Below are 15451 nucleotides of genomic sequence, written 5' to 3'. Positions count from 1 at the left end.
AAAGGAAAGAAAGAAGAGGAAAGAAGTAAAGTAAGAAGAGGAAAGGAAAAAAAGAAAGGCAATGTAGAAGACAGAAGGAGAGGAAAGAGAAGTAAAGGAAAAGAAGAAGAGGAAAGGGAGAGAGGAGGAGGGGAGGGTCTACAACTACAGCTCTGGAATATGGGACTAACTTTCTCAACATCAGCAAGCCCCCATCAAATAAGCTTGAATTATTTTGTAATAATTACACTAACTTTAATAATTTTGTTACATTAAAACAACCTTTAAAGATTTTGTTATGGTTAAATAACGTTTATGATTTTCTTATAATTAAATAAGCATTTATAATTTTGTTATACTAAATAGGTGCATTTCATATTAATAAAATGGAAGTTCAATGATAATTATTTTACAAATTGATTTATCTTTTTTAAAATGCATATTAGTGGTATGCGGGACTTAAAGTTTTGATTTAGGGTCCATGGCTTTTAAAATTATGGATTTGGTGGTCTGTGGGATTTAAAATTATGGCCTTTGTGGTCCCTAAGGTCCAAAAGGTTGGGGACCCCTGATCTAAACTATGTTGTAAAGTTTGATGTCACCACCACAGTTCATGACTTCAAAGGAGAAAATTGTGTAGTTTATTTAAATTTAAAAGTTATATAGATGTTATATAGACTATAAAATATAAAGACATTATAGTGTTCAGTTAACCACATATTACACTCTTGAATTTGAACATTTGATCAAGTATATTGTGACATTGAACTAGTTAGACCATATTGCTCAAACTATCTCTGGAACAGTCACTCTTTCTCTGCCAACCAACTGTGGGGAAAATAGGAAGAGGAAAGGGTACTAGGTACTGGAGTTACATATAAAATTAATAAAAGGATATAAATAAAAATACACAACCTAGAATAATGTTTATTTCCTCAGAATTAGGTGAAAAAACCCTTATATAATTCTCATGAATTTTTTCAAATCCCCAGCAACCATTCCATGCACATATGCCAAGCCTGTTATACTTCACAGCAAACCAAATACTTGTTATTATCTTAAGATAGAGCTGAGGATAAACTAAGTTGTCAGACAGAATACTAATCCTTTGATTGATTTTATAGGATTAAGCCATACAGAACACATCTATACTTCCTAGTCCTAGTGGTTGTACCCAGAAAAGCAACAGAGTTCTCTTATACCAAAGACTACAAACCTAATTGCACAGCCCTGTATATTTCTTTCCTGTATCACTCTACTAGAGGCGTGCACAAACTAGAAAATGTATTTTGCTTAATATACCAAACAAATACTGGTATATTGTGGCTTAACGTTCATCACAGTTTGGCAGAACTGAATCGCAGAATACTTTCATTATTTGTATTTGGTCTGTGCATGAAATGTTTTGCACACCCTTATGCTCCTCTTCTAAATAATGACCAATTCATAGAAAATGGCATCCCTATCAATAGTTTCTTGGCAGGAGTTACAGTACTGCTTAAAGATCTACATAATTTTGGATGACTCAATAGCTTCAGTCACTACGATCTTACAGGAGAGCTGTTTTTTCAAAACTGACTGCTGAAACACATTCTTGCTTCAACAGTTGAGTCTTGCAAAACAAGATCTCATGCTTAAGTTTTCTCAGGAAATAATAGAGATAGGGATAACATCTAATTTCTCACAGTTGGCAATTTATAATCGCACCAAGCTTTAAAAAAAAAGGGGGGACACAATGTATTATGTGGAAACTACTGGATTAGTATCAAACTGCCTAGAAATATGAAATCATAGCCATTTCACTGCTTCCAATTAATCATGTGCCATCCTGGAGAGCCATAGGTACATATACAGAAATATGTATACATTATGTCTAACCAAGATTGGATGTTCATAACATTATGAGAGGGGTGTTTTTTATTATTATACTCAGTGGAAACAATTTTATGGTTGCAGCCTGTCTCAAAAAAGGACTGAGTAATTCAGGACTGAAGTACACAGAACATTTTTGTTTTGAAGTATTTCTTGCCATTCACATATCAGATACATTTCAGGATAATTTCAACAGGTTACATCTGCAGGTGCCAAATGCCATGAGCCTTGGGCAGGTTCTCAATTGATTTCTGGATATGATTTAAAATGTTGATTTTGACCTGCAAATCTTTTTATGGCTTGGCATTTGGGTATCTATAAGACTGATTATTCTAACCTTATTAGTAATAGTGCCAGTCCTGTGGAATAATATCACAATGGATATCAAAATGGCTCTCTCCTGCATTGATTCAAAATAGAGAAAGCAAAAATGTTATTTTTTATTTTTTATTTATCTTAGTATTATCTCGATTTATTGAATGTCATATTTTCCTTTCCTCAGTTTTAAGCCCACAGAGGTTTGGAAGCATATACAAGTACTACAATACTGAATGTAGTAAATCAATTTATGCAAATTAGCCAAAGTTTGTATGATTTATACAAAATAAAATGTTCTTAGTTCCAGAGAGGAGTGGATGTCCGTAGATAAGATCAGGCAATGAATGTTTTAAAAAAAAGGATATGAGATACTGTATTGAGTCTTTGTGATCTCTGAGCTTGGTTATTTGCTTGCAGACATTAACTACCCAACTAGTTAACATGATCAGAGCTCACTTGGGTCAAACGAAATTTTATTTCAAGCTAGTATTATGTTTGAATCAAGGTGCTTCAAAAGGCCTTCACACTATCAGAGTTTAATATCTTATTGTAAGCAATGTTGGAGAGTAAATACTGCTAAATTCCACATGATGGAAAGCTCTGTCCTTATAAAGATGGGAGTACAGTACAGTATTGAATTATAGGGCCATGCTTTGTTTTACTGTAATTTTTACTAAGACATGTGTAATGAGCTTTTAAGGCATCTTCTTTGCCCATTTCCAAATTGGAGAAACAAATTCTATGTACAGCATCTTTTGGTATATAATAAATTCCACGGAAACTCTTGCTAAGTAAGTCAAAAAGATACAGAAGTCATGTATTGATGATAGTAGTCTAAACACAAGTACATACTATTATTATATATGCTACAGTGTATTTTACATTATATAATTTCTATTATGTAATTTGGGTCTATGAACCATCATAAATTTAAGTAATTCTTATAGTAGCATTTGTGGTATTATTGAAACTATGAGGAGATGTTGACATACTTACAAAATGAACAGTACAATCATAAGCCAGTTTGTCATATCAGGTGAAGCAACCAATTTAGTTAAAAATTGATCGGCACAAAATATATTACAAAACCATTAAATCTGTAGTAGATAAATTCAAACAATATAGAACTGTCGTATAAAACAAAATTATACTACTATATATTTGAGATATATATAGGCATAATGTAGTTTGAAGTCAGAAATACACAAACTCAATTATTACTGTTTATATTTTTGCACAGTAGGCAAACTGATTCATAATGTAATTCTTATCCAATGAGATTTGACATGGCCTTTCAAATTGATATTTATTTTCAGAAAAAACCCTGAAGTTAAAGTGCACTAATTATTGTGAGCACTCCACAAATGTAATTTATTGGCAGAGTAACTCCTGCAGTTCACTACTCTTTGCTAACAAAGATTACATGCATAAAATTACATAAAACTGAGAATAGTTACCTATTTTTACAATTTTTTCTTCTTATCCAAATGATACATTATTTGTTCATGTTCTTAGCACATTAGCAATACATTAGAGGAAAATGAGAATAAACGTACACAGAAAAGGGTACATTATTCCTTTTACCTTTAATTATTCTCTGCTAAATGTAGCTCATTCAAACATGCACAGAGCAGGCATTGTAATTTTCAAATGTCTAAATTCTACTGAAGCAGATTCAAGCTATTATTTTCTACGTGCAGTGCAAGCAAAATACTAGTACTATTAGTGTGCATTTAAGGCTGTAGAGAACGCAACCCTTCCCCCATAACTACTGAGTTGGCGCCTCCTCTACATTCCTGAAATGCCCACTAGATGACAGTCCCAGACCCAACCCCTTAAAGTAACACTAAAAAGTAATTCTTGATCTCATTAACCAAGTCTTTTTTTCATCTGCAGTTTGAGATTGAAGCCTTTTTTTTTAAAAAAAGGTTGCAAATTAAGTTAAAGGGGAGGGGGCTTCTGTCTGTCCCATTGCATTGCTTGATTTTCAGAAAGGCAAATAAATGCATGCGTAAAACCTCCCACTACTAGCCATGCTCTTGCTAACCCTATAGGGTGAAAATTCTATGATTTCTACAAAAACATGCTTGCCAGCTTCCTCAACAGCCATTATTATTATTATTATTATTATTATTATTATTATTATTATTATCATCATCATCATCATCATGGAAGAGACCTGAAAAGGCAGAAGAAACTTCTCTGCTTGCCTCAACACTTTGACAAAAGGAAACTGTGCGGTCAAGAATCAGACAAATTAAACTGCAGTCAGTTTCAAACAAAAAACCACGAATAGTCCCAGTCTCTTTACAAGTCTGCAAACCAAGCACACCTCATCCACTATTTTAAAAAAACACGCTGGTGCAGATGCCCTGCCCGCCCCACTTGCGATGGCTAACTTAGTAGGGTTCGGGGAGTTCTTCTACCAACAAGCAGTCCGGTTCATATCAAACACTGTGAGAATCCCGGTGGCCCCTCGACTTTCCTGCAGGATCAAATAACTGCCCCCCCCCCAATTCCGCGTAAGACAAGAACTCGTGTTCAAACTCAGTGGTCAAGCAGCGCCAAAGGCAAATGCATAAGGCGACAAACTCGTGAAAGCCACCCGCCGTGCATTGTAAATGAATATATTCGGGGGGGGGAGTAGAGAGAGGCGACGAGCGCCAATTTCTGAGGCCTGCTTTAAAAAATTTAAAAGGACAGCCACGAAAAAGGTCACGTCCCGCCCTAGCAAGGTCACAACTCCGCCCTTCCCGACGTGAACTGCTCTCCTGTTTTAAGTTTTCCCCTCAGAGTGCCGGCCTACGGGGGGAGGTGAGGGTGGACGCGACTTAAAAGGCCTTTGCCAGCATCAGCCGCCGCCGCACGCAGAGGCCGGGCCTTGCACGCGCCCGAGGAACGTTGGCGGCCGTTATTTGAAGGGGCCGGCTCGCGCTCTCCTCCTCCCCCCCCCCCACTCCCGCGCACGAGGCCGTCCCGGTGAAAGTCCCTCCCCCTCCCTTCGGAGCAGTCCCTCCCTCGCCTCGCGCAGCGTCACGCCGTCCTGAATGGAGCAGCCGCCATGCCCGCCCCCCTTTTCCCCGGCCATTAGCCTCGCTCGCTTCCCGCCCAGCGGTGCGGCGTGACGGCTGCTCTCCACCAGGGCATGCGCGCCACCAGCCGGGCATAATTCCCGCACTCGCCCGGCTAAACCCCCCCCCCCCCACCTCCTACTCCATGTTCTTCTTCCACCCTCCTGGTTTCCCCAACCGGCTCCTAACTCACCTGGGGATGGTGCGGAGGTCGCCGGAGCCATTACTCTGGTGCGGCTCCTGCGGCGAGGGCTGTTGCCAGGCGAACCACACCTCCAGTAGCTTCTCGGTCCCTTCGAAGAAGTGTGCACCGTTCTCCTCCATCATGGTGAGACAACTCCGCAAAACCAACCACAGAAATTAAAACGACCCCCCCAACTAAAAATCTGCTGCTGCTGTCGCCGCCGCCGCCCTCCTCACCTACAACCAGCTACAGCTGATAGGACTGTTGCTTCTTAGGCAGGGCCGCGGCGCCTTCTCGGGGGTCTCAGCCCGTCCCAAGCAGGTTTTACCTCGGATGGGGCAGTAATCTTAATATTTAAGTTAGAAGATAAAATTGCGTGTGTGTGTGCGCGCGCGCTCATATATAAAATATATATCGACGAGCGGTTGCAGAGAAGGGTGGCGGGTTGTTGAAAGGATCCTTTTGGGGGGGAGGGGAAGGGGAAAGGAGGGAGATGGAAGGCGAGAAGTGCGGAGTAGGCAAGCGTGCAGGCGATGCGGTGCGGTTCGGTTCCTTGTATTCCGTGTGTTCCCGTTACAGAGAAGAGCATTGAGCGAGCGCTAGCTAATGTCGCCGGCCATACTGTGGAAGCGAAGCGAGGGGAGCCGCGCAGAGTTTTTATAACCGCACAGGTACGGGGGGTCTGCTGCTATTGGGTTACCGCTCGCTGGGCCCGCCCGCTCCCTTCTCTGATAGGGCGTTTGAGCTGTCTGTACAGGGCACTGGGAGCTCGTCCCAGCTTGTTGGCTGTTCCAGTTCGTGCGGTCTCCGCCGAGGTGCGCTGTAGATGGGCCCGGCTGACACATGCTTGAAACGAGCAAGCGACAAAATAATCGGGCAGGGAGTAGTTATATTATTCTTTTTAAATTAAAAAAAAAGAACAGCGAGTGCATGTGCAAGGGTAACACAATGCTCAACAGATCTGTTTCTGAAGGAAGCGAAAGTGCTGGTTGAAATTTTACTTTTCCTCAAAATCACGATTGTTGCTGGGGGGTTCTGAAATCCAGTCACAGTGGATGAGGAAAGTGAGATGTGTACGCGTTTGAGAAATAATTATTTCTAATAAATAAAGAGTTAATGTTGACTGATGGAACAGTGCATTTGTATATAAAATTTCCTAGAGACTTCTGAGTAAAGAAACATTGAATCTGGCTGCGTAGGCCACTGGAAGCAGTGCACGGGGGAGCTTCAGGGTTAAAATGCCTTCTGTCCTTTTTAAACCAAAATATTTCCTGCTAGTTTTGCTTTTGAGGGTTTTTATAAAAAAACCCTCTTACTTCTGCTTTTCGGATATTCGTTTCTTTATGGTGACTATAGTTTTATATTTTGTAAGACACTGAGCTGCTTTTTTGAAATAAGGAATATGAGATAATTAAAAAATAAACTGCTTAGGTTGACACGACTGCTTAAGAATTCTTCCATCTTTTAACCAGATTAACTAGACTAAAGGTCACCAACCTGTGACCCGTGGACTACTGGTGGTCCACGAGAAACTTTTGGTGGCCCCTGGAAAAATCTTGGCCCCTGGAGCAGTTAATCCAGTCCAGGAAGAAGGAAGGGGGGGAGGAAAGGAAAGGAAAGGAAGAAGAGGAAAAGAAAGATAAGGAAAGAAGGAAAGGAAGAAGAGGAAAGGAAGGAAAGAAGAGGTGAGGAAAGGAAGAAGAGGAAAAGAAAGAGAAGGAAAGAAGAGGAAAGGAAGGGAAGAAGAGGAAAGATAAGGAAAGAAGGAAATGTAGAAGAGGCGAGAAAAGGAGAGGAAAGAAGAGGAAAGGAAAGGGGGGAAGGAGAGGAGAGGGGAAGGAAGAGACTACAGCTAGAGCTCTGAAATATGGGACTGACTTTCCCAACAAGCAAGCCACCATCAAATAAGCTTCAATTATTTTGTAATAATTACACTACTTTTAATAATTTTGTTAAAATTAAATAACCTTTAAATATTTTGTTGTGATCAAATAATTTATGATTTTGTTATGTTGGTGCATTTCATATTAATAAAATTGAAGTTTTCTGATTATTGTTTTACAAATTGATTTATCTTTTTTAAAAAAATGCATATTAGTGGTCTACGGGATTTAAAATTATGAATTAGGGCCCGTGGGATTTTAAATTATGAATTTGGTGGTCCCTGAGTCCAAAAGGTTGGGGACCCCTGAACCAGACAATCTACCAATGGTACTATCAAAATCACTATAATTCCACCAGCAGTAAATAGTCCTGTAGTGTATAATCTTGCTAACATTTTAAATAGTCTCAAAAAGCCCATTGGTTATGCAATACAGTACATTTTATGTTTACTTGTACTGTAGTCCTATAGCTGGAAATGCTTATTCCTTAATAAGTGTATTTAAGATTCTAACAGGTATGAATTATTTGTTTATTTTTCGTCATAAATCACTGAGTCTGTACATAATTTGTAAACTATCATTATAGGTAGGGGAATTATTAAGTATCACGAGACAATCACATTTATGCAGCACAAGATGGAACATGAAGCCGCCAAATATGTATACAGTACTCATATTAACAGTTCTATAAAATAGAAAAGTAAGCATACAATATCTTGTTAAAATTTTTCATAGTAACATATATATATGTTGAAAGTATGTTGAAATAATTGTGTAAGAAAGATCTCTGGTCAAAATTAAGTGCAATTAATCCAGTATCAGAAACTTTTGTATCTCCTCCCACAAAGTAGATGCATGGGTCTATGCTGGGAAAATACTCTACAGAGGCACAAATCTAAACAATTAGCTTTTGTTTGTATGCTACAAATGTTATTAAACATTTTCATGTTATTAAAAAAGTGGAGAGACAAAGAAATAAACTTGTAACCAAAAATAAGAACTGAGGAATCTAACTAATTGTTACTGCAAATTTATTGGGATAATTCATAAAACTGAGCAGAGGAATATACTTTCATAATGTAATTATTTCAATAATTATAAAATCAATTACAGCTTAATTAATCCCTTAAAAACATAATGGGATATCTTTACTAGAACAAACAAAATGAAATAAAATGAGAAAACGTTCCAATCAGTTGCAAAACACACCTTTACTTCAAACTTCTTACATCCTGCAATGACATTTTTAATGCCATTAAACATCAAAATCTGCCTAGTCCATGTCCTCGGGAAGGATTTGATAGGTAGATAAAAATATCAAATCCAGTCTGAACATATGGCTAACCATGCAATGAACCGTAGTAATAACTTAATAATCATTATCATTAATGTTTTTTGGCTGAGTGATCTACATCCACTCATTGCCAAGCTGTTTAACAATATTGCAAGGAGATTAAATCAAATATTGGTTAACAGCTGGCAAAACTTACCTAATAAAAGATCCAGCACTAGGCAACTATAGGCCAATTACCTGTTTACCAACAACTTTCAAATTGCTAACTGATGAGGTAGTTGATGCAATTAAACAGCATCTAGTTGAAAACTAAGAGAAGGAAGACCAATTTTCTTCTCCTCCGGAACTGTCTTCTGCCGCACGAATCCCAGCGGCCAATGAGGTCCCACAGAGTTGGCCTTCTCCGGGTCCCGTCAACTCAACAATGTTGTCTGGCGGGCCCCAGGGGAAGAGCCTTCTTTGTGGCAGCCCCAGCCCTCTGGAATCAACTCCCTCCAGAGATCAGAACTGCCCCCACCCTCCTTGTCTTTCGCAAACTACTTAAGACCCATCTATATCACCAGGCATGGGGAAATTGAGACATCTCCCAAAGGCTTTTTATAGTTTTATGTATGGAATGCGTGTGTTGCATGGTTTTTAAATGATGGGTTTTTAGATGCTTTTTTAATATTAGATTTGTTTACATTGTCACACTGTTTTATTATTGTCGTGAGCCGCCCCGAGTCTTTAGAGAGGGGTGGCATACAAATCTAATAAATTATTATTATTATTATTATTATTATTATTATTACTATTACTATTATTAATTTTAACATAGTGAGGATTGAATGCACAAAGGCATTCATTCTCTATCACATAATTGGATAATCAAGTGCCTAGAAATAATGAGTCAGTAGAAACATCAGAACATTTGTGCAAAAATCAATGGCATAATGGAAGACGCAGTTGCTGGTCAATGGTGATAGACTGAGAGACATTAATATCGAGAGGAATCTTTCAAGGAGATGCATTATCACTGCTACTGTTTGTATTTGTACTGTTGGAAGAAATTTCCCTGGTTCATTCCCAGCTGGGAAGTATCAAGGACACTGAAAATAAATTAATTCCGTAGCAGCTGCCAGAAAGTGGGATTCTTTAATGACAGATGGCAAAAAGTAGATATGACATAGCTCAAGAGTTCCTGGGTGGCAAGTTGACTTGGAAGTGTGACTCTGAACCATTTATGCTTAATTCTCCTTTGAAGCTCCTGCAGCTTGATGGGGTTTTTTGTGTGCCTCTAGTTCATGGGTTGGCAACCTGCAGCTCTGGAGCCGCATGCGGCTCTTTGGGCTCTCTGCCCCTTAACAGGTTGACCCTGCCTCTCGCCCCTCTCATTTCTTTTTTGGACTCCAGCCCAAAGCGGCAGGAAGTGAAGATTGCTGAACATGCAAGTGTGGCATGAAGGCAGGTACAGGGCCACTTTGCTCCTGCACACTCCCCCTTCCTCTTGTGACCCTCTGGCTGGTGTGGCTGAGCCGGGAGTGTGTGTACATGTGGGCAGACCTCAAGCAAGTGCCAAAGTTCAGGAAAGGCGCATGCAGGGCGGGCAGCAGCTTACCTACATGTGCGCATGCTCCTGGCTCAGCCACAAGTGGCCACGCCACCAGGGCATCAAGAGACCGGGAAGAGGAGGGTCGCGGGAGAGTGTATAAAGCAGGATAATCTTTTATGTGTTGCAGGGACAAAAGGTTCAATGTGGCCAAACATTTGGAAATGTGGCACAACGTGATTCATGTGTTCATCTCTTGCATAGAAAGCTTGGCTATGCCAGCTTCAGAGTTTTGCAAAAGATGCAACAGTTTGGAGAAGGGTTAAACTTAAACGTTTGTAAGGCATACTTGGATTGTGCAGCATGCAAATCATCAAAGTCTAAGGTACTCCCAGTGAGCAAGAGTAGCACAAGGCAGACAACAAGAACTCTATAGAGCTAGTACATGCAGATTTGGTTGGGCCAATGCAAGCCAGTTTGGGAGGAGCAAAGTGGGCGCTAGTCACTGTAGATCAGTATTTCCCAACCTTGGCAACTTGAAGATATTTGGACTTCAACTCCCAGTCCAGATATCTTCAAGTTGCCAAGGTTGGGAAACACTGCTGTAGATGACCGCAGTAGATTTGGGTTCTGCTATTTACTAAAGAGTAAAATAGAGGTGCTACAGAAATTTAAGCAAAGGATATGTGAGCTGCAAACTGACAGAGGTTCAGAATTCATATCAGCAAATTTTCAACAGTGATTGGGACAGTTAGGAATAAAACACAGACACACAAATCCGTACACAGCAGTTGAGAATGGCATGTCTGAGAGATGGAATGGTGTTTTACAAATGAAGCTTCAACCACAACAACACATGAGCACACAAGACATACAAACGTAAACTGCTGTAAACTCAAACTATGACTTTAGTAACCGAGTAGTTGATGCATGGATCTCACTACCAGACTCTGTAGTATCATCACCTAATCCCAAAAACTTTACCCTTAGACCACTGATGACAAATCTATGGCATGAGTGCCACAAGTGGCACGTGGAATCATATTTGCTGGCATGCGAGCTGTTGCCCTAGCTCAGCTCCAACGTGCATGTGTGTGCTGGCCGAATGAGTCCGATCACTGTTGTATCGTCTGCAAACTCCAGTAGCATAGTTCCCTCTAAGCTGAGCAGTGAGCAATCGCTCACTTAAAAATCATCATCAACTCAGAGTTTTCCAAACCTGCCCAGAAGCCGAGAGGGAAAGAGTGAGAGGGAAGGAGAGAGAGAGAAAGAGAGGAAGAGAGAGAAACAGATAGAAAAAAGAGAGGAAGGAAAATAGAAAGAAAAAGAATGGGAGTAAGGAAGAGAAAGAAAATCAAAATCTAGTTTGAAACTAGCTCAACTATTTAAGTGACATTTTGATATTGATAGAGTTGCCCTATTATGAGCTCATGGTTATAGACACACAGTACAGTATTTTATTTTGAAATTCTCTGAGGCAAAACAGGGTGGGTTTTTTATTTGTTTGTTTGTTTGTTTGTTTGTTTATTTATTATTCATTTATTTATTTATTTATTTATTTATTATTTCTGTGCCGCCCAGTCCCAAAGGGACTGCCGCTCAGACACTATACTTTTCCGCCCACCCCCCCAAAAAATTAGAGGGAACACTGTCCAGTAGTTTAACAGATGGATCGTTTGAGATGCAGTCATTGGTGTATAGAGAGAAGTGGTGAGAGTACACAGCCTTGGGGGGCCCCTGTGCTAAGCTTCACCTGCTGCTTGTGATCCACTTACAAGTGTGTCCAGGTACCACTAGCTTGTTTAATTTAGTTAAGAGAATTTATTTATTTATTTATTACTTAGATTTGTATGCCGCCCCTCTCCGAAGACTCGGGGCGGCTCACAACATGTAAAAAACAAATCATAAGCAATCAGACAGATTTAAAATATTTAAATATTTAAAAAACCCCATATGCTAACAGTCACACACACAGACATACCATGCATAAATGTCCGGTATGATGGTATATTATTATTATATTATAAATATTATTATATCTTTGTATACCACCAATATGCACTTGACAAAACAAACAAACAAATGAACTCACTGCTGGAGAATTCTGGTCTGAGCAGGTTATATTGGGGTGAAGCCATGTTGACTTCTAATTATTGAATTAATAGGCTGGGGAGTTTCTCAATGATACTCCATATGCAGTGCTATATCAGAGAAAGCCATCTCTGGCACATTTAAGGATGTTTGGAAGCAGTGCATGGGTGCACATTCCAAAAGCAATCAGGAGAAAAGATCAACAAAAGGCTAGAAAATTCAGGTTTACAGGCTATGAGCCTTGTTCAAAGGGCTATCGCTTTAGTGATGTGAGCAAAAGAATAGTCATTTCCAGGTCTGCCAGCAATGCAGAGCAAAATTGTAACATAATTTATGCCAATTCTTGGAATGATTCACTTAGTGACAGTGACCCACTTAGTGATGGTGTCAGTGTTCAAGGACGAGAAATTGAAAGAGCAGGAAAAGGAGTCAGGAAAACATTTGCTTCAGAGAAGAGAGGGCTGAAACACAAGAGCAGTCAATGCCACGCAGGGCAGAGGGATGGAACAAGGGGATTCCAGCTGACAGGCATGCTGCTAATTAAATTGGGGTGTTTATTTATTTATTCTATTTTTAAGTCGCCCTTCTCCTTAGACTCAGGGCAGCTTACAACATGTTAGCAATAGCACTTTTTAACAGAGCCAGCACATTGCCCCCACAATCCGGGTCCTCATTTTACCCACCTCGGAGGGACGGAAGGCTGAGTCAACCTTCAGGCAGTGATGAGATTTGAACCGTCGACCTACAGATCTACAGTCAGCTTCAGTGGCTTGCGGTACAGCACTATACCTGCTGCGCCACCCCGGGTATGGTCTGAACCCTTCTGTGCTCACTACCCTGTTTTACCCAAAATAACACATCCCCTGATAAGAAGCCCAATCAGGTTTTTGAGTGCATGGCAATAATGCTAAGCACTTATTTCAGGGTTCAAAAAATATAAGACAGGGTCTTATTTTGGGAAAAACATTGTAGGAAGATACATGAACCTAGTAGACTCACTGCCTTCTGCCATTCAAGTTTTAATAATATGTTACAGATTGATTTATTTACTATCTATGGACATGGTTTTTACAAATTGAACTGGTATATACTAGCAAAAGCCTGAGACCATAGGCATGAACAATCTGGACTTTGGACTCCAGATTGAAACCACTACTCCAGACTGAAGCAATCAGGACTCTAGACTGGACTCCAGTTCAGCATTTAGGCTGAACTGAAGGCCAGTATCAAATTACAAGTTGTCCTGGAATGGCTCATCCAGCAGTTTCTGTCATACCTTTTTATATTTGTCGCTATTCTAATAATGTTTCTGTTGTCCCTCACAATTTCCCTGGATCCTCCCTAGGATTCCCTTTTCTTCTTCTATGTCCTCTAGATCAGTGTTTCCCAACCTTGGCAACTTGAAGACATCTGGACTTCAACTCCCAGAATTCCCCAGCCAGCATTTGCTGGCTGGGGAATTCTGGGAGTTGAAGTCCAAATGTCTTCAAGTTGCCAAGGTTGGGAAACACTGCTCTAGATCCAAATCACTTCCTTTCCAATACTATTTTGGTGGACTTCTCAACATAGAAACTCACTCCAAATTGCCATCTCCTGATGCAATTCTTACAGCCTCAGCCTCTCACTTCCTCCTAGTAATAATTCTTCCTCCAATCTTTCAGTCCTTACTGATGATACCTACTCTAATCACTCTACCATTCTTTTCATTCTATTATAAGGGGTTTCTGCATGTTTCTATTCATTTTATTGGGAGAGTATTTTTAAATACTTTTTCATACAGAACTTGTACATTTATTTCTTTTGTTATGTTCAGGTCCAGGTTGATTTGTTCTCAAGCTCTTGGTGCTACCAAACAGTGATCTGTTTAATACTTCAGAACTTCTCCCAAAGGTGCTTTTTCAAGAGGCAACTATACTTTGTTTTTCGTTTCGCTTCTCTTTCAAGAAGCTTTTTCAGCTTCTCCAGAGCCGAAGAAGTTTCTTGGATGAGAAGCAAAACGTCTTCAAAAAAACCCCAAACCACTCAAGTATCTTTCACTAATCTTCTCAAACCTGCATGAAATATAAATCAAAGTTTTATATTTACATTCATTCATTTATATGCATATATATGAATAGATTTATGTTTAAATCTTACGTTCCAAACAGAACTTCTTAAAATGGATATTTCCAAATAAATTATCATTCATTATTGAATTTCTGAAAGACTCAATCACTTTTTAAAACTCTTTCATCTTGTTCCCATCATTCAGTTAATACAATTTAACAAACATGTATTGCATTTACAGTATTCATTTATAATTATATATTTAGTATCCTGAGAGATTCACTAATTATACTTGCCAATATTAGGCCACCTTTATTAAGCCGTAGTACATCTTTTGCCTTCTCTTGAGTTTTCAAACTCAGAACATGCCTTTATTTGGTTCATTTTACTCATTCATACTGTTTATCATTTGTAATATACTAGTAGCTGGATACCCATGGTTTACTACAAAACTCTATGATTGAGCTTGATAAATTGACAATTAAAGCTTGAAAATTAATGAGTAGTTACAATTGGGCTTGATACATTGACCCTTAAAGCTTGAACATTTACGTAGAATGTGTAACTCTTAGCATCAGAAGGTGTTAATATAATACTGTATAAGAAATTTTAATCATCTGATGGTCATTTCAAAAAATCCTTTCTTAGCAAGCACCTAGAAGCCAAGAGGAAAATACATGCCAAGTTTCAGGTTTGTGGGCTTTATGGTTCTGGAGAATTTGTGATGAATGAGTGGTATTTGGCTTTTATATATAGAGAGATTTTTACACCATAATTTTCCATATACTGTACAGTATATGTTTATAAGCAGATGTGTGCATAAATATTGCCGTTACTAATCATGGTTTTGGTTTCTTAAGGCTTTCATAGAATGCTTCTTTTTTTTAGTAAGGGTGAAAGTATAGACTAAGTTAACAAATCCTATTATGCCACTTGCAGCATGTCCTGTAATTGTTAATGACAGTAGTGGTTACTAAATCGCATCCTATTACCGTAGATGTAAGAGGACACAGTAATTAGAAATATTACTTCTCAGGTATTTGCCCTTATTATCTGGAAAATTTAGGTTGCATAATTGGGTAGTACTGTATTTGAAATTGATAACTTTCATTTATAGTTATTTTCCATTAAATATAAGAAAAGGAAGCACTAAGAAGTATTCCAGGTTTAAACCTGGAATTGTAC

At 39.1% G+C, this 15451-nt stretch overlaps 1 protein-coding gene across 1 annotated transcript in view; it reads right to left on the bottom strand.

Moving 5' to 3' along the window:
- The window catches only part of AMD1 (adenosylmethionine decarboxylase 1), a 33769-nt gene extending 27712 nt beyond the window's left edge, over positions 1–6057 (bottom strand). Inside the window, exon 1 of the mRNA XM_070733351.1 lies at positions 5434–6057. Within this exon, the coding sequence (XP_070589452.1) occupies positions 5434–5567 (134 nt within the window). The 5' untranslated portion in view covers positions 5568–6057. The remainder of the gene's footprint in view (positions 1–5433) is intronic.
- Positions 6058–15451: the final 9394 nt, after the last annotated feature.

Source organism: Erythrolamprus reginae, chromosome 1 (genome assembly GCF_031021105.1).
Source record: "Erythrolamprus reginae isolate rEryReg1 chromosome 1, rEryReg1.hap1, whole genome shotgun sequence".
Taxonomy (NCBI): Eukaryota; Metazoa; Chordata; class Lepidosauria; order Squamata; family Dipsadidae; genus Erythrolamprus; species Erythrolamprus reginae.
The sequence above is the reverse complement of the archived record's forward strand: the minus strand, read 5'-3'. Positions and strand labels throughout refer to the sequence as shown.